This window comes from Papio anubis, chromosome 2 (genome assembly GCF_008728515.1).
Source record: "Papio anubis isolate 15944 chromosome 2, Panubis1.0, whole genome shotgun sequence".
Lineage (NCBI taxonomy): Eukaryota > Metazoa > Chordata > Mammalia > Primates > Cercopithecidae > Papio > Papio anubis.
Genome location: NC_044977.1, coordinates 83,665,052 through 83,684,190, shown reverse-complemented (window position 1 = coordinate 83,684,190; position 19,139 = coordinate 83,665,052). Strand labels below are relative to the sequence as shown.

Sequence of the window (19,139 nt, the reverse complement as noted above, 5' to 3'; positions counted from 1 at the left end):
ACTGTAGCCTTGACCTCCCTGGGCTCAAGCAATCCTCCCATCTCAGCCTTACAAGTAGCTGGGACTACAGGCACATCCCACCATAACTGACTACTTTTTTGTATTCTGTAGAGACAGGGTTGCTCCGGCTGGTCTCAAACTCCTGGGTTCAATCAGTCCATTTGCTTTCGCCTCCCAAAGGGCTGGGATTACAGGCTTGAGCCGCTGTGCCTGGCCAACTTTCTGACTTTTAAAAATATTATATATATTTGTGAAATGCAAGAAAACATAAAGGATAGTATAAAATACACCTCTGTCATGTCATACAAGTTTAGGAAGAGCCCCTCGTATAGCATAGTTAAGAGTTTTTTAAGAAAACATTCACTTAGTTTTTATCTACTCATATCTTAAGGAATTGAATTGTTCCAGGAAGTCTTTGTACAGGAATAGGCCCAACATAAGGTGAGTGGAAGAAAACAATACATACAATCACAGGAAAGAAAAAATACTTGGTAAAACATTAAATTTAAATTACAATGAAGAAAAAGAAGAAATTGCTGTGGGAACACTCCCAGAATATAGGAAGAAGTTTCAAAAGAGATGAAAAATCTGGTATCAAAGGTATTATAAATAGCTTATAAAAATACAATCTTGAATCATAGGCTTTCCTAAAGAAGAAAACAGAAGTAATAATATATCAAGTTTCATAGAAAAAAATTTTCTAGATCCAGAAGAAAATTAGGCTGAATGAATGAAAAGAGGCCAATTTGAAGGCATATGGTAATAAGTTTACAAATATCAAGAATAAGGATATACTTCTTCAAGCATTTAAATATGAGAAAATGACAACAAAAATCAAAGTGATCTTAGATTTCTCCTCTGTAGATAGTATAGCAATATTTATAAAGGTTTAATAGATAGTGGGGCTAAAATATTTAATGCCTAGACAAGATGTTCATACATAAAGAGAACATAAAGACATACTCAGACCTGAATAATTATATAAAATATTTCTCCCAAATATTTCTTTTAATAGAAAAGTTCTTAAAGACCATTTCTGGATCAGAAAAATGGATCAGAAAAATGTAAAAATTAAAACAGTTTACAAGAATTTTATGGTTAAAAAGTAATGAGTAGCTGACACAAAAGTCTCTTAAGACGTTGTGAAATGAAGAGTACGTTGCAGAATAATGCATATACTATAACCATATCTATATTTAAAGAAATACTTTAAAAGACTAGCACATACATACACACACAAACACACACACGAAAAGCAGAATGTTGGTATTGTCTCACTCTGGTGAAGGATAGTGGAAGGAAACAAGGAGAACTTTCTAGTTCTTTATGCATTTGCTTTGCTAGAATATTGTGCAAAGTGTTTAGCTGTTGTGTGATCTCTCCATAAAGGCAGAGTTTATTATGATTGTGAAAATCAGATAAAAGTTAAAGAATGTAGAAAACTAAAGTAACTCGCCAGGCGTGGTGGCTCACGCCTGTTATCCCAGCACTTTGGGAGGCCGAGGCGGACGGATCACGAGGTCAGGAAATCGAGACCATCCTGGCCAACATGGTGAAACCTCGTCTCTACTAAAAAATACAAAAAAATTAGCCGGGTGTGGTGGCGCGCGGCTGTAATCCCAGCTACTCAGGAGGCTCAGGCAAGGGAATCGCTTGAACCTGGGAGGCGAAGGTTGCAGTGAGCCGAGATCGCGCCACTGCACTCCAGCCTGGGGACAGAGTAAGACTCTGTCTCAAAAAAAAAAAAAAGAAAAAAGAAAATTAACCATTAGTATAATTTTATAAAGAGTATCTGCCAACATAGTTTGTACAGTAAACATCAAGATAAATAGTAATAGCAAGATAACAAGAATCAACTCTGAAAAGTCAAAAATCCTTTGTTAAAAAGCAGAGGTATGAAAACTCCAAAGACTTGATGCTTAAAAGAGACACACTTACAATAAAATTATACATTATTAAAAATTGTGGGCCAGATACAGTGGCTCATACCTATAAGCCCAACACTTTGGTAGGCCAGAGCAGAAGAGTAGCTGCCTTGAGCCAAGAGTTTGAGACCAGCGTGGGCAACATAGTGAGACCCTGTCTCCACAGCACACACAAAAAAACAAAAAATTAGCTGAGCGTGGCAGGATGTGCCTATAGTCCTAGCTATTCTGGAGGCTGAGGTGAGGGAATTACTTGAGCCCAGGAGTTAGAGGTGCAGTAAGCTATGATTATGCCTGGGCCACAGAGTAAGACCCTGTCTCTGAAAAGAGATAAGATGCCAATATATTATTACTGTTTGTATTGGTGGTTCTAGGCAATATAACAAGGAAAAGAAATTTCAAGTCATAAGAATTGGAGAGGAAAAAATGAAAGTGTAGTTATTAGTCATGTATATAGAAACCCCAAAGAATCTATAGATGAAATATTCAAAATAAAAAGTGAGAATTAATAATTTACTAGGCTATAAAAGTCTGAACAAATTTCATAGGTTCACATTACATAGATTGTTATCATGGATTTTATTAGTTTGTCCTCTCATCACTGTAAAGAAATATCTGGAGACTGGGTAATTTATAAAGAGGTTTAATAGGCTTACAGTTCTGCAGACTGTACAGAAAGCATCGTGGCTTCTGCTTCTGGGGAGGCCTTAGGGAGCTTTCAGTCATGGTGGGAGGCAAAATGGAAGCAGGCATCTAACAGCACAAACAGGACCAAGAGAGAGGTAGCAGGGAGGGGTACACACTTTTAAACAACCAGATCTTACTATGAAAAACAATGTGGAGATTCCTTAAAGAACTAAAAGTTAGGCTGGGCATGGTGGCTCATGCCTGTAATCCCAGCACTTTGGGAAGCCGAGGCAGGCGGATCACCTGAGGTCAGGAGTTCAAGACCCACCTGGCTAATATGGTGAAACTCTGTCTCCTAAAAATACAAAAATTAGCCAGGCATGGTGGCGTTGCCTGTAATCCCAGCTACTCAGGAGTCTGAGGCAGGAGAATTGCTTGAATCCAGGAGGCAGAGGTTGCGGTTAGCTGAGATTGCGCCACTGTACTCCAGCCTGGGTGACAGAGACTCCGTCTCAAAAAATAAAAGTAAAAAATAAAAAAAGAACCAAAAGTAGAACTACCATTTGATTCAGCAGTCCCACTACTGGTTAACTCTCCAGAGGAAAAGAAGTCATTATATGGAAAAGATACTTGCACACACATTTATAGCAGCACAATTCGCAATTGGGAAAATATGGAACCAGTCCAAATGCCCATCAGTCAGTGAGTGGATGAAGAAACTGTGAGATAGATATAGATATATGATGGAATACTACTCAGCCATAAAAAGGAATGAATGAATAGCATTTGCAGCAACCTGGATGGAATTGGAGAGTATTATTTTAAGTGAAGTAACTCAGGAATGGAAAACCAAACATCTTATGTTCTCACTCATAAGTGGGAGCTAAGCTATGAGGATGCAGAGGCTTAAGAAGGATACAATGGACTTTGAGGGCTTGTGGGGAAAGGCCGGGAGGGGGCTGAGGGATAAAAGACTACAAAGTGGGTTCAACGTATACTGCTCGGGTGGTGCGTACACCAGAATCTCACAGATCACCACTAAAGAACTTACTCATGTAACCAAATACCACCTCTTCCCCCAAAACCTATGGAAATAAAATTTTTTTAAAAAAGTAATTGCAGTTTTACCCATTACTTTCTATTTATTTTTATTTTTATTTTTATTTTTATTTTTATTTTTTTTTTGAGACGGAGTCTCGCTCTGCCGCCCAGGCTGGAGTGCAGTGGCCGGATCTCAGCTCACTGCAAGCTCCGCCTCCCGGGTTCACGCCATTCTCCTGCCTCAGCCTCCCGAGTAGCTGGGACTACAGGCGCCCGCCACCTCGCCCGGCTAGTTTGTTTTTTTTTAGTAGAGACGGGGTTTCACCGTGTTAGCCAGGATGGTCTCGATTTCCTGACCTCGTGATCCGCCCGTCTCGGCCTCCCAAAGTGCTGGGATTACAGGCTTGAGCCAGCGCACCCGGCCTACCCATTACTTTCAATGGCAAAAACTGCAATTTACTTTTGCACCAACCTAAAAAATAAAAAGATCTCATGAGAACTCATCACAATGACAGCACCAAGGGGGATGGTGTTAAAACATGAGAAACCACCCCTGTGATCCAGTCACCTCCCACCAGGCCCTACCTCCAACACTGGGGATTACAATTCAACATGAGTTTTGGTGGGGACACTGAATCAAACCATATAATGGAATTAAGCTATATATCAGTAACAAATAGTAACTAGAAAATTCCCAAATGTTTGATAAGTAGGCAGTATACTTCTGAGTGAAAGAGAAATTCACATTAGAAAATATTTTTAACTGAGTGATAATGAAAATATTACATATCAAAATGTAGGTTTCCTGTGCTGAGGGGGAAATTTTTCACCTTAAATGCATCTCTTGAAAGATTGAAAATCAAGTATCAGTGACCTAAAGTATTCATCTCAAGAGGTTAGAGAAAGAACAGCAAAATTTAAGCCCAAAGTAGGTCAGAGTGGGTATTAGTAAAACTAGAAATATGTACGATAGAATTAACAAAGCCAAAAGTTAATTCTTTGAAAAGTTATTTAAATTGATAAACCCCTCATAAAATTGAGATGAATTAAAAAGGAGACGTCACTAGAGAATATGGACATTAGAAAGAGAAGGGGATTTTCTGAATAACTTCACTTTCAAGTTAATTTGGACTTAAAAATGAGCAAATTATTAGAAAAACACAGATTACTAAAATTGACACAAGAAGCAGTAAATCAGAATGGTACTTTAATGAAATTGAACCCATTACTAAAAACCCAACAAAATAAACTCCAGAACCAAATGTATTTACTGGTGAATTCTTCCCAACAATTAAGGTGGAAGTGAAAACCTTTTAGGTTGTTTATGAGGGTAGTAAACCTGATACCCAAAACTAACTCTTTATACCAAAACCTGACAGGAAATACAAGAAAGAAAAATAAATACAAGAAAGAGTAATAAATCATGATGAGTTGGGTCTATTCAAGGAATGCAAGCAAGCTAGGTTTAACATTCACAAATCAATGATCATCATATTTATAAAAATAATAGGTAAACTTAATAAAGGTGGCTAGACACAAGAATTAATGTACCAGTGTCATTAGTACAACACTGAAAGGATGATCTTTTAAAAAAGAATTGATGAATGACCTCATCAAAAGTTCTGTTCTTAGGTTAAAGTTAAGTTTATAAAATAGAGGGAGAAAATGATTGCAAATTAATTCTTGATAAAAGGACTTACATCCAGCATATATTTTTAAAAACTAAACATTCAGTAATTAGACAACCCAATTTTTTTAATTGGCAGAATTTTAATAGATGTGGCTCCAAAGAGGATATACGGCAAATAAGTACATGAGAAACAGATTTTTAGCCATCGTTTACTCTATGGGCCTTCTGGTTCCAGAGGGATTTTAAATAATTTTTAAGTTCAAAGTAATTTTGTTTTTTAAAAAGTGATTTCAGCTCTGTGTTTTGCTGCCCTTCCTCCTATAAGGTAATGGTCTTTGTAATCCAGTGTCCTGACATCCCTACCACCCACATGAATGCCTTTTCTGCCTGGCCAGTAGACAAGGTAGGCAGGTGGATGTTGTCATCTTAATTGGGGAATCATGAACTGGCAAGAAGCGCTCTTCTGGCCCTTGGCAAAGTCAACACAGTGTTCTTTCCCAAAGCTGCATTTTTATAGACTGCTTTAAGGGGAGAATTACATGAAATGGAAACAGGCATCTATAGTGGACCATCTGAAAAGCCCTTTATTTTCAGTTCTGACTTACCAGCTGCCATTTGTACAGCATTTGAATCAGGAGTGAGACTAACATTTCCTAACAGAATAATTTGAAGACTAAAATAATTACATTAGGACTCTAACATCAGGACCTATTTGAGGGGAAGGTTGTAGTGGGTTTCCTATGAGTTTTCACACAAGGCTGTCACGTGAGAATAGGCCATATGCAGTGGCTTTTTGGGAGGTCAGGGCGGGTGGATTTCTTGAGCCCAGGAGTTCAAGGCCATCCTGGGCAACAACATGGTAAAATCCTGTCTCTACGAAAAATAAAAATAGCTGGGTGTGGTGGCGTGCATCTGTAGTCCCAGCTACTTGAGAATCTGAGGCAGGAGGATCACTTAAGCCTGGGATGTTAAGGCAGCAGTGAGCCATGATTGTGCACTCCAGCCTGGGTGACAGTGAGACCCTGCCTGGAAAAAAAAAAAAAAGAATAGGCTCAAAACATATTTAGGAAATCAGTTTTTATGTAGGGGAAGTCTCAGGTCTGTAATAGGGAGATACAGTGAAAAAGTCAGCCTGGGAAAAGAGGCTTCTTTAACTGTATGGAGGATTTAGCAAGAGGGAATGATAGAAGAAGGTCAAAACACAACACTTGTTACAGTATGTCTTGTGTTACACACAAATATTCCTTACTCACCTTCAACTAAATGCACGCAGTAAACCAAAAGGAATGCATTTCTACGCTACATCTCTCCCCATCTCCCACCCCCGTTTTTCATTCTTCTAACTGAATGCACATTGGGAGAGACTTGTGAAAAAGAATGTAAGAATAATTTAAAGGCTTTCCCAGTCAACAACAGAAATGAAATGCAGGTAAGTCGTAGTAGCTTTGTAAGATATCTTTGAGTAAGAAATTAAAGACTAAACTGAGAGATCTGATTGTTCAGTTGTCTTAGGGTTATAAATATATATAAAACATTTTGAGTGTTTAAGGAATTTTTAAGGGTAATTTTAACTTTTGTCTAATCCGTGAATAATTTGCAATACCACTACACTAGAATATGGAATCAGATCTGGTTACATCAGACTCAAACAAATACACAGCATTCTAAGACTATTGAGTTACCTTGTTGAAAATTTTCTTTAGGGAATTCAAAGGGTCCATTTGCAATTTGGGGGTATCCAGTCTTTTGGCTTCCCTGAGTCACACTGGAAGAAGAAAAATGGTCTTGGGCCACACATAAAATAAACTAACACTGTGATAGCTGATGAACTTTAAAAAAAATTGCAAAACAATTTCATAATATTTTAAGAAAGTTTACAAATTTGTGTTGGACCACATTCAAAGCTGTCTTGGCCCACAGGTTGGACAATGCTTGTTTTTCTTTTCCCATTTTGACCTCTAAAACATTTCTTGAAGTATACTTTCTTTTACCTAAAGATAATGTTCCTTTTGAAGTGATTGTTTTAGGCTTAAATAAGTTTGATGGTTTTTAATCTGTTTAGAATGTAGGAGGACGAGATATAAGGATCTTTACTTTTTGTATAAATATTTCTTCTGATCAAAACAGTGAGTTGTAAACTATGACCTTTGTGATCTTTTCTGGTAAAAACAAGGGAGGAAAGTAACATTGTGAGGTATATTGTCATTGTAGGATTCTGTCAAACCATTTTTCTTAATTATGTCCTGCAGTTATTTCATGTAATGAAATGTTTTGTTATTTGCCTGTTGCATTTCAGAACAATTTGAGTAGAATATATATTTTTAAGAGTATCCTAAACTCATCAGTTAAAGTGGCAGCAAACTTTTATGCTACTGTTTTCGTTTTTTACTTTTTCCTTAAGATTCAAAGACTTGTTCTGGACACAGTATATTTTTCTTATTGAAACATCATAGACTGTGATAGAGCTGTAGTAGCAGAAACCTAGAAGACAGAGGGTCTCCTAGAGAGAGACATGATTCAGTAGGGAAAGTCTCTTGCTCTCACACATCTTTCTATATTCTCCTTGTTCTTGTCCTAAAGGCAATATTTGTTGTATTTCAAAGCCAAATGTAAAACAATAGTCATCTGTTTTAAATTGTTAATAACTCTTTCAGCCTCTAAAAGAGACTTTGAATTTTGAAAAATAATTTTTTTGAGACAGGGTCTCACTCTTGCCCATGCTGGAGTGCAGTGGCATGATTTCGGCTCACTACAACCCCCACCTCCCAGGTTCAAGTGATTTGTGCCTCAGCCTCCCAAGTAGCTGGGATTACAGGCATGCACCCACACCTGGCTAATTTTATTTTATTTTATTTTATTTTATTTTTTAGTAGAGATGGGGTTTTGCCATGTTGGCCAGGCTGGTCTCGAACTCCTGGGCTCAGGTGATCTGCCCATGTCAGCCTCCCAACATGCTAGGATTATAGTCATGAGCCGCTGCATCCAGCTGAATTTTGAGTCTTTTAATTGTTTTGGAGAAAGAATTTTCTGTTTTTTATTAGAAAATTCCCTTTCCTTACACTTAGATATCTTATTATATCTCTCTGCTCTAATATATTTAAAATATGATTCTGAGAATCAGAATATATCTACTTAATTATTTGTTTGAATTCAAATTCATTTGAAGTTATTGCTCCTCTTACAGATAAATGCCTCACTGGATTAAATCTGTATAAGTTACTTTAGCAAGATTTGCCCATATTAAATGATTAGAAAAAGAGAACTGAACTTTAGATAGCTTTTATGACTGTTGTTTAGGAAACAGTACTGCTGGAGCACCCTTTCAGTGCTGTGAAACAAGAACTGCAGAGAAAATGGATTGAAGAGTTGAATAAGCAAATAGAAGATGACCGTCAAAGAAAAATAGAGGAAAAAATTATATATTCAAAGGTAACTTATGAGGTTTTATGGCTATAAAAGAAAATGATAATAAAATCAAAGTCTTCAATCAAAACTAGAAGTATTCTGAAACTTCTTGACAAGACCAGAAAATTCCAGTTATTCCACATTTGCCCATGTGAACCTGTTTCATTGAATGCATTATGTGGCATTGCATAGCTTCTTACAACTTTTTAGAAATTTCCTAATTCTTTGAATTTCTCAAATTTTCGAAGCTAGTTATCTATGTATAAGGACTCTAAACAGTACAGTTTTGTTTATTTTTATGATGCTTATTCTGCTCTAAGGTGACTTTTAGAAATCATCTTTGGTTGTCATTTGGAATTATATATGAGAATTTTTTGTCATCATTAGGGTGAGGAACATGACAGATGGGCAATGCACTTTGATTCATTAAAGAGTTATCCTGGTTCTCAATCTCAACTGTCCTCTCGGTCAACACACAAACAACCTGAGTACTTCTGTGTGTCTCCTGACACTCAGGAGCTGGCTGATGTCAGCAGTGTTTGTACACCTACAACTGGAAGCCAGGTTGAACCTTCAGAGGTGGAGCATAGAGCAAAACCTATTAAGGATGTGGTTATGGCAAACAGTAAGAAAACAAAGTAAGTTCATGCTTATGTATTTATTGATTTTTAAGAAAGTCTCTGTGCTTTAGTAAGACTTGTTAATGTCTCATTGGTTTCAGATTTGGTATTTGTCTTTAAAATAGAAATAATCAGTAGATTTATCCCAAACAAAAATGATTTAGCTTGTTGAATCTACCTTTTTGAGGTTTTTAATAGCTAATATATGTATCTTTCCAGCTTTTTCCGTTCCATGACTGCTCTCTTGGACCCAGCTCAGATTGAGGAACGAGACAGACGACGACAAAAACAATTAGAGCATCAGGTATTGCATTGTTAAACATTGTTCTTTACCTTAATAAGTAACAGTCATGGTGAACATATACCTAAGTAAATGGAAATTTAAATTCTGATGTAACTTTACAGCATAGGTCCTGTCCAGTTGTGTCATGAATCCATTCCCTACCCCAACTGGCATTGTAATATTAGAATTATACTTATGCTAAGAACCCAACAGTATCACATACTACAGCCACCTGCCTTCCAGTAGAGAAGGTCTTTAATATATAAGTTGTATATGTGAATTTGTATTGTCTTAGGTTAGTACTGGTTTTTTTTTTTTTTCCCATCAATTTATTTCTCCTGAGTTCTGTTTAAGATGATAATTCATTCTTTGAATAGGGATTGAACTAGAATTATGATTAAGAAATCTAATGCATAATATAAGAAAAGAGGCTAAAATTAAAACTTCCTCTCCTGATTTTAGCCTAGTGGTAAAGGGACTTTAATATCTGCATAATTCTTCAAATCCTTTGATACATGAATTTGGCATCATTAATGTTACGCTTAGTCAGTGAGCAGACATTTGCAGAGCATCTGCTACTTACCAGGCACTATGCTAAGCACTGAGATTATTTCTTCAGTTTTTTTAATATCATTTCCTCCAGTAGCCCTCTTAGGGTTGAAGAAAAGGCATGTAGAACTTGACAGTACAAATGGGAGATGGGAGAAGTGCATTGGAAATTTGACATTTCCACTTCACTTACATAAATAATACTTTCAGTATGCTGATAAAACTTATTTCTACAGTCACCAAACAAATGCTTCATGGATTTTTAAAATTGATATATAAGGTTTTATATATTTATAGGATACATAAGATATTTCATTATATGTGTAGAATGTGTAATGATTAAGCCAGAGTATTCTGGTATCTATCACCTTGAGTATTTATCATTTCTGTATTGGGAACATTTCAAGTTTACTAACCAATTTGAAATATATAATACATGGTTGCTGACCATAGTCACCTTACTATTGCTATCAAACATTGGAACTTATTCCTTTCATCTAACCATATGTTTGTACCCGTTAACCTACCTCTCTTGATCACCACCACCCTCACACACACCCTTCCCAGCCTTTAATACCTATCATTCCACTCTTTAGCTCCTTGAGACCTACTTTTTTAGCTCCCACACGTGAGTAGGAACATGTGATGTTTATCTTTCTATACCTGGCTTATTTCACTTAACATAATGACCTCCAGTCGCATCTGTGTTGCTGTAAATGACAAGACTATTTTTTCTTTATGGCCAAATAGTATCCCATTGTGTATATACCACATTTTCTTTATCTGTTTATTCATTGATAGACACTTAGATTGTAAATAGTGCTACAATTAGCGCAAGAATGCAGGTATCCTTTTGATATACGGATTTCATGTTCTTTGGATAAATATCCAGTACTGGGAATGCTGGATCATATGGTAGTTCCATTTTTAGTTTTTGGAGACGTCTCCCTACTGTTTCCATAGTGTCTGTATTTATTTACATTCCCACTAACAGTGTATAAGGATTCTCTTTTCTCCACTTCCTTGGCAGCATCTGTTATTTTTTGTCTTTTGGTTTGTTTTTGAGACAGGGTCTTGCCCTGCTGCCCAGTCTGGTATGCAGTGGCATGATCATGGCTCACTGTAGCCTAATACTCCTGGGCTTAAGCAATCCTGCTGCCTGAGCCTCCCCAGTAGCTGATACTACAGGCATGCTCCACCATGCCAGGCTAATTTTAAATTTTTTCTTTTATAGAGACACAGTCTCACTGTGTTGACCAGATTGGTTTCGAACTCCTTTCCTCAAACAGTCCTCCAACCTCAGTCTTCCAGAGTGCTGGGATTACAGGCCTAAGCCACCGGGCCCAGCATTTTTGTCTTTTTAGTAATAGCCATTCTAACTGAGGCGATATGATATCTCATTGTGGGTTTGATTTGCATTTCTGTGATTAGTAACGTTGAGCATTTTTTCATATACCTGTTGGCCATTTATATATCCTCTTTAGAAAAATGTTTATTAATACTCTTTGCCTCCTTTTTAATGGAATTATTTGGGTTTTGGTGTCTGTGTGTGTTGAGTTTGAGTTTATGTATTCTGGATAGTAGCCCCTTGTTGGATGAATAGTTTGCAGATATTCAAACTACTGAATATGCAAGCTATTGAATATTCAAACTACTGAATATTCAAACTGGGGGACAGACTGTCTCTTTCACTCTGGTTATTGTTTCCTTTCCCGTGCAGAAGCTTTTTAGTTCAGTTTAGCCCTATTTGTCTGTTTTTGGTGCCTGTGTTTTTGAGGTCTCGACCATAAACTCTAAACCAGTGTCCTGAAGTGTTTTCCGTATGTTTTCTTCTAGTAGGTTTACATTTTGGGGTCATACATTTAACTGTTTAATCCATCTTGAATTTTTTTTTTTTTTGAGGTGGAGTCTCACTCTGTCACTCTGAAATGCAGTGATGTGATCGGCTCACAGCAGCCTCCACTTCCCAGGTTCAAGCGATTCTCCTGCCGTAGCCTCCTGAGTAGCTGGGATTACGGGTGCATGCCACCACACCTGGCTAATTTTTTTTTTTTTTAAAGTACTGATGGGGTTTCACCATGTTGGCCAGGCTGATCTTGAACTCCTGACCTTAAATGATCCACCTGCCTCACCCTCCCAAAGTGCTAGAATTACAGGCATGAGCCACCACACTGGCCCTTGAATTGTTTTTTTGAATATGGTGAGAGATGGGGCTCCAGCTTCATTTCTCTGAATATAGATATCCAATTTTCCCAGCATTATTTATTGAAGAGTATGTGCTTTCCCCAACTATGTTCTTGACACTTTTGTTGAAAATCAGTTGGCTGTAAATACATGGATTTATTTCTGGATTCTCTATTCTGTTCCATTGATCTATATGTCTGTTTTTTATACGAATACCATGCTGTTGTGGTTACTATTGTTGTAATATATTTTGAGTCAGGTAGTATGATGCCTTCAGCTTTGTTCTTGTGATCCACCTTGATTTAGTTATTACGGCTCTTTTTTGGTTTCATAGATATTTTATAATTGTTTCTATTTCTGTGAAAAATGAAGGTGGTATTTTGATAGAGATAGCATTGGATTTGTAGATTGCTTTAGGCATAATTCTTCTGATCCATGAACACGGGATATCTTGCCATTTGTTTGTGTCCTCTTTAGTTTCTTTCATCTGTTTTGTAGTTTTTTTGTGTGTAGAAATGTGTAATCTCCTTGGTTAAATTTATTCCTAGGTATTTTATTTTTTGTAGCTATTGTAGGTGGGATTGCCTTCTTTATTTATTTCTCAGCTAGTGTATAGAAATGCTACCGATTTTTGTATGTTGATTTTGTGTTCTGCAACTTTACTGAATGTATTGATCAGCTGTGAGTTTTTTTGTGGAGTCTAGGTTTTGTTTTTGGGTTTTGTTTGTTTGTTTGTTTGTTTTTGATACAGAGCCTTCGCTCTGTCACCTAGGCTGGAGTGCAGTGACGTGATCTCGGCCCACTGCAACCTCCGCCTCACGGGTTCAAGCGATTCTTCTGCCTCAGCCTTCCAAGTAGCTGGGACTACAGGCCTGTGCCACCACACCTTGCTAATTTTTGTATTTTTTTAGTAGAGATGGTGTTTCACAGTGTTGGCCAGGCTGGTCTCGAACTCCTGACCTCAGATGATCCACCTGCCTTGGCCTCCCAGAGTGCTAGTATTTCAGGCATGAGCCAGTGCGCCAGTGGAGTCTAGGGTTTTTAAGCTATAAGATCATAACATCAGCAAAGGGGACGTTTTGATTTTAGTTGTTTTGTTTTGTTTTCTTTTGTTTTGTTTGTTTTGAGACAGCTGTCGCCCAGGCTGGACTTCAGTGGCACAGTGTTGGCTCACTACAACCTCCACCTTCTGGGTTCAAGCAATTCCCATTAACTACAACCTCCACCTTCTGGCTTCAAGCAATTCCACCCAAGTAGCTGGAATTACAGGTGTGCGCCACCATGCCTGGGTAATTTTTGTATAGGGGACTTTTTATTTTATCTTTTCTAATTTAGGTGCCCTTTATTTATCTTGCCTGGTTGCTCAGGCTAGGACTTCTGTTGCTATGTTGAATAAGAATGGTGAAAGTGGGCATCCTTATTTTGTTTTAGCTCCTAGGGGAAAGGCTTTCTTTCAGCTTTTCCCCATTAACTATGATGTTAGCTGTGGGTTTGTCATATATGGTCTTTATTATGTTAAGGTATATTCCTTCTGTGCCTAGTTTGTTGAGAGTTTTTATTATTAAGTGATGTTGAATTTTGTGAAATGTTTTTTCTTGTCTACTGAGAAGATCATATGGTTTTTGTCTTTCATTCTTTTGATGTGATGTATCACATTTATTGATTTGTATATGTTGAATTCTCCCTGCATCGCTAGGATAAACCCCACTTAATTGTTGGGTATTAGTTTTCTCATGTGCTGTTGGATTGAGTTTGCTAGTATTTTGTTGAGAATTTTTGCATCTATGTTCATCAAAAATAGTGGCCTGTAATTTTCTTTGTTCTTTTTTGTTCTGTCCTTCTCTGGCTTTGGTATCAGGGCAATCAATGCTGGCCTCACAGAATGAGTTAGGGAAAATTCCCTCCTCTTTGACTTTTTTGGAATAGTTTGAGAAGAATTGGTTAGTTCTTTGATAGTTTGATAGAATTCATTAGTGAAGTTGTCTGGTCTTGGACTTTCCTTTGTTGGGAGACTTTTTATTACCAATTCAGTCTCATTACTCATTATTGGTCTGTTCAGGTTTTCTGTTTCTTCCTGATTCATTCTTGATAGCTTGTGTGTGTCCAGGAATTTATCCATTTCTTCCAGGTTTTCTAGTTTATTTGTGTGTAGTTGTTCATAATAGCCTCTGATGATCTCTTGTATTTCTGTGGTATCAGTTGTAATTTCTCCTTTTTCATTCTTGATTTTATTTGGGTTTTCTCTCTTTGGTTCTTGGTTAGTCTAACAAGTAGCTTATTGGTTTTGTTTATCTTTTAAAAAAACTTTGTTTCTTGATCCTTTGTATTGTGTTTTTTGTCTCTATTCTGTTTAGTTCTGCTCTAGTGTTTATTATTTCTTTCCTTCTACTAATTTGGAGTTTGTTCTTTTCTAGTTCCTTTTAGGTACATCATTAGATTGCTTTTTGAAATGTTTCCACTTTTTTTTTTTTTTTTTGAGACGGAGTCTCGCTCTGTCACCCGGGTTGGAGTACAGTGGCCGGATCTCAGCTCACTGCAAGCTCTGTCTCCCAGGTTTATGCCATTCTCCTGCCTCAGCCTCCCGAGTAGCTGGGACTACAGGCGCCCGCCACCGCGCCCGGCTAGTTTTTTTGTATTTTTAGTAGAGACGGGGTTTCACCGTGTTAGCCAGGATGGTCTCGATCTCCTGACCTCGTGATCCGCCCGTCTCGGCCTCCCAAAGTGCTGGGATTACAGGCTTGAGCCACCGCGCCCGGCCTTCCACTTTTTTGATAAATGCACTTATTGCGAAAATTTCCCTCTTAGCACTGCTTTTTCTGTATCCCATAGGTTTTGGTATGTTGTGTTTCAATTTTCATTTTTTCAGGAATTTTTTAAAAAATTTTTTCCTTGACTGGATGCTTGTTCAGAAGCATGTTGTTTAATTTCTGTTTATTTGTACAGTTGCCAGTGTTCTTCTCGTTATTGATTATTAGTTTTGTTCCGTTGTAGTTTGAGAAGGTACTTGATTTGAAGTCAGTTTTTTAAAGTTTGTTGAGATTTGTTTTGTGTCCTAACATATGATCTGTCCTGGAGAATAATCCTTGTGCTAATGAAAAGAATGTGTGTTCTCTTAACTGATGGATGAGATGTTCTGTAAGGCTGTTAGGTCTGTTTGGCTTAATGTACAGTTTAAGTCCAGTGTTGGTTAATTTTCTTTTTAGATGATCTATCTAGTGCTGAGAGTGAGGTATTGAAATCCCCAACTATTATTGTATTGTAGTCTATCTCTACCTTTAGATCTAATAATGCTTGCTTTATATTTCTAGGTGTTCTGGTGTTGTGTACGTATGTTTGCAGTTGTTATATCGTCTTGCTGAATTGATCCCTTTATCATTATAGAATGACCTTCTTTGTCTCTTTTTAATGTTCATGACTTAAAGTCTTTTTCATCTGAAATAAGTACAGCAATTCTTGCTCGCTTTTGGTTCTGGCTGTGTTGAATATTTCTTTTCCATTTCTTCCCTTTTAGTCTTTTTATGTCTTTACAGATGAAGTGACTTTCTTATGGTCAGCAAATATGTTTTGTTTGTTTGGCTGGTTTTTATTCATTCAGGCAGTCTATACCTTTTAATTTACTTAGTTTACATGCAAAGTTATTAATATATGAAGACTTAATCCTGTCTTTTTTTTTTTTGTAGTTTGTATATCCTTTATTCCTTTCATTATTTATCAATGTGGCTTGGTAGTTTTCTGTAGTGAAAATGTTTGATTCGTTTCTTTTTCTCTTTAGTGTGTTTCTTTCTTTTTGTTTAACATTGTGGTTTGGTGGCATCCTGTAGTGGTAACATTTGAGGTTTTTTTCTCCTCTTTATTTGTTTGCCCTACTAGTGGTTTTTGTATTTTCAAGTGTTTTCTTGGTGGTAGTTAATCGCTGTTGTGCTTCCAGGTGTAGACTCCCTGAACTTTATAGCATTTCTTGTATGACCAATCTAGTGGTGATGACTTCCCGCAGCTGTTGCTTGTCTACGAAAGACTTTATATATTCTTCATTTATGAAGGATAACTTTGCTGGGTGTAGTATCTTTGGCAGGTTTTTCTCCCCCCCTTTCAGCACTTTAGATATAATTCTCTCCTGGCTCTAAGGTTTCTGCTGAGAAATATGCTGTTAGTCTGATGGGGGTTCCATTATAGGTGCCGAGATGCTTTTCTCTTGCATGGTTTTTAGAATTTTCTCTTTGTCTCTTACTTTTAACAGTTTGACTATAACATGCTGTGGAGAAGAATTTTTTGCAGTGTTTCTATTTGGGGATCTTTGAGCCTCCTGTATCTGGATTACTAAACCTCTTGCTAGACCTGGGAAGTTTTCATCTTTTATTTCATTAAATAGGTTTTCTAACTCTATCCTTTCTGTTTGCCTTCTCAGACACTGAAAATTCAAATATTTGGTCCCTTTTGGTGTCCCATATGTCACAAAAGCTAGCCTTTTTCTTTTTTATTCTTTTTGCTTTTTTTTCTGAATGTGTTATTTTTAAAGACCTATCTTTAGGCTCTACAAGTCTTGTGTTTTATTTAATCTGTTGTTGAAGTTTTCAGATATGCTTTGTATTTCATTCAATGATTTCTTCATTTCCACAATTTGTTTGGTGGTTGTTTTTCTGATATCTACCTCTTTGGTACATTTCTCATTCATACCCTGAATTGTTTTTCTGACTTTTTTGTATTGGTTTTCAGTATTCTCTTGTACCTCATTGGGCTTCTTTAGTATTGAAATTTTGAATTTTTTTCTGGGATTTCATAACTTGCTTTTTGATTGAGATCTATTGCTGGAGAATTATTGTATTCCTTTGGAGGTGTCCTATTTCCTTGCTTTTTAAAAATTTTTATTTTTCCGTAAGTTATTGGGGTACAGATGGTATTTGGTTACATGAATAAATTAGTTAGTGGTGATTTGTGAGATCCTGGTACACCCATCATGCGAGTAGTATACATTGCATCATATATGTTTATTTAATCCCCCCCACCGACCTCCACTCTTCCCTACAAGTCCCCAAAGTCCATTGTATCATTCTTATGCCTTTGCATCATCATAGGTTAGCTCCCACATATAAGTGAGAACATAACGATGTTTGGTTTTCCATTCCTGAGTTACTTCACTTAGAATGATAGTCCCCAGTCTCATCCAGGTCATTGCAAATGCTGTTAATGCTTTTTATGGCTGAGTAATATTCCATTCTATATATATATTCCATTCTACATATATATTCCTATATATATATATATATATATATGTATGTCACAGTTTCTTTATCCACTCGTTGATTGATGGGCATTTGGGTTGGTTCCATGATTTTCCAATTGTGAATTGTGCTGCTATAAACGTGCATGTGCAAGTGTCTTTTTTGAATAATGACTTCTTTTCTTCTGGGTAGATACCCAGTAGTGGGATTACTGGATCAGATGGTAGTTCTACTTTTAATTCTTCAAGGAATCTCCACACTGTTTTCCATAGTGGCTGTACTAGTTTACCTTCCCACCAGCAATGTAGAAGTGTTGCCTGATCACCACATCCACACCAACATCTACTGTTTTTTGATTTTTTAATTATGGCAATTCGTAAGGTGGTATCACATTGTGGTTTTGATTTGCATTTCCCTGATCATTAGTGATGTTGAGCATTTTTTCATATGTTCGTTGGCCATTTGTATATCTTCTTTTGAGAATTGTCTATTCCTGTCCTTAGCTCACTTTTTGATAGGATTGTTTGTTTTTTTTCTTACTGATTTGAGTTTGTTGTAGATTCTGGTTATTAGTCATTTGTCAGATATATAGATTGGGAAGATTTTCTCCCACTCTGTGGGTTGTCTGTTTACTCTGCTAAGTGTTTGTTTTGCCATGCAAAAGCTCTTTAATTAGGTCCCAGCTATTTATGTTTGTTTTTATTGCATTTGCTTTTGGGTTTTTGGTCATGAAGTCTTTGCCTAAGCCAACGTCTAGAAGGGTTTTTCCAATGTTATCTTGTTTTTTTGTATTTATGGTTATTTATTATTTCTCCCATATCTTTTTTTGTTGTTGCTTATTATACTTTAAGTTTTGGGGTACATGTGCAGACATGGAGTTTTGTTACATAGGTATACACGTGCCATGGTGGTTTGCTGCACCCATCAACTCATCATCTACATTAGGTATTTCTCCTAATGGTATCCCTCCGCTAGAGGCCCCCACGCGCTGACAGGCCCCAGTGTGTGATGTTCCCCTCCCCGTGTCCATGTATTCTCGTAGTTCAACTCCCACTTATGAGTGAGAACGTGCAGTGTTTGGTTTTCTGTTCTTTTGTTAGTTTGCTGAGAATTATGGTTTCCAGCTTCATCCATGTCCCTACAAAGGACATGAACTCATCCCTTTTTATGACTGCATGGTATTAATGGTGTATGTATGCCACATTTCCTTTTTTTTTTTTTTTTTTGAGATGGAGTCTTGCTCTGTTGCCCAGGCTGGAGTGCAGTGGTGTGATCTTGGCTCACTGCAAGCTCTGTCTCCTGGGTTCACGCCATTCTCCTGCCTCAGCCTCCTGAGTAGCTGGGACTACAGGCACCTGCCACCACGCCCGGCTAATTTTTTGTATTTTTAGTAGAGACGGGGTTTCACCATGTTAGCCAGGATGGTCTCGATCTCCTGACCTTGTGATCTGCCTGCCTCGGCCTCCCAAAGTGTTGGGATTATAGGCCACATTTTCTTTATCCAGTCTATCATTGATGGGCATTTGGGTTGGTTCCAAGTCTTTGCTGTAGTGCTACAATAAACATACATGTGCACGTATCTTTTTTTTGTTTTTCCTTGAGACAATCTGGCTGTGTCGCCAGGCTGGAGTGCAGTGGTGCAATCTCAGCTCACTG

The 19,139-nt window shown here is 37.3% G+C and overlaps 1 protein-coding gene across 13 annotated transcripts in view; it reads left to right on the top strand.

Moving 5' to 3' along the window:
- CCDC66 (coiled-coil domain containing 66) overlaps positions 1 to 19,139 on the top strand; it is a 57,807-nt gene that overhangs the window by 20,201 nt on the left and 18,467 nt on the right. For 12 of the 13 annotated variants that reach the window (XM_009200523.4, XM_009200520.4, XM_021934302.2 and 9 more), the window contains 3 exons: positions 8,521 to 8,652; positions 9,016 to 9,266; positions 9,468 to 9,552. In XM_009200523.4, the coding sequence (XP_009198787.2) occupies positions 8,521 to 8,652; positions 9,016 to 9,266; positions 9,468 to 9,552 (468 nt within the window). The remainder of the gene's footprint in view (positions 1 to 8,520; positions 8,653 to 9,015; positions 9,267 to 9,467; positions 9,553 to 19,139) is intronic. The other variant, XM_009200525.4, reaches the window with a different exon arrangement.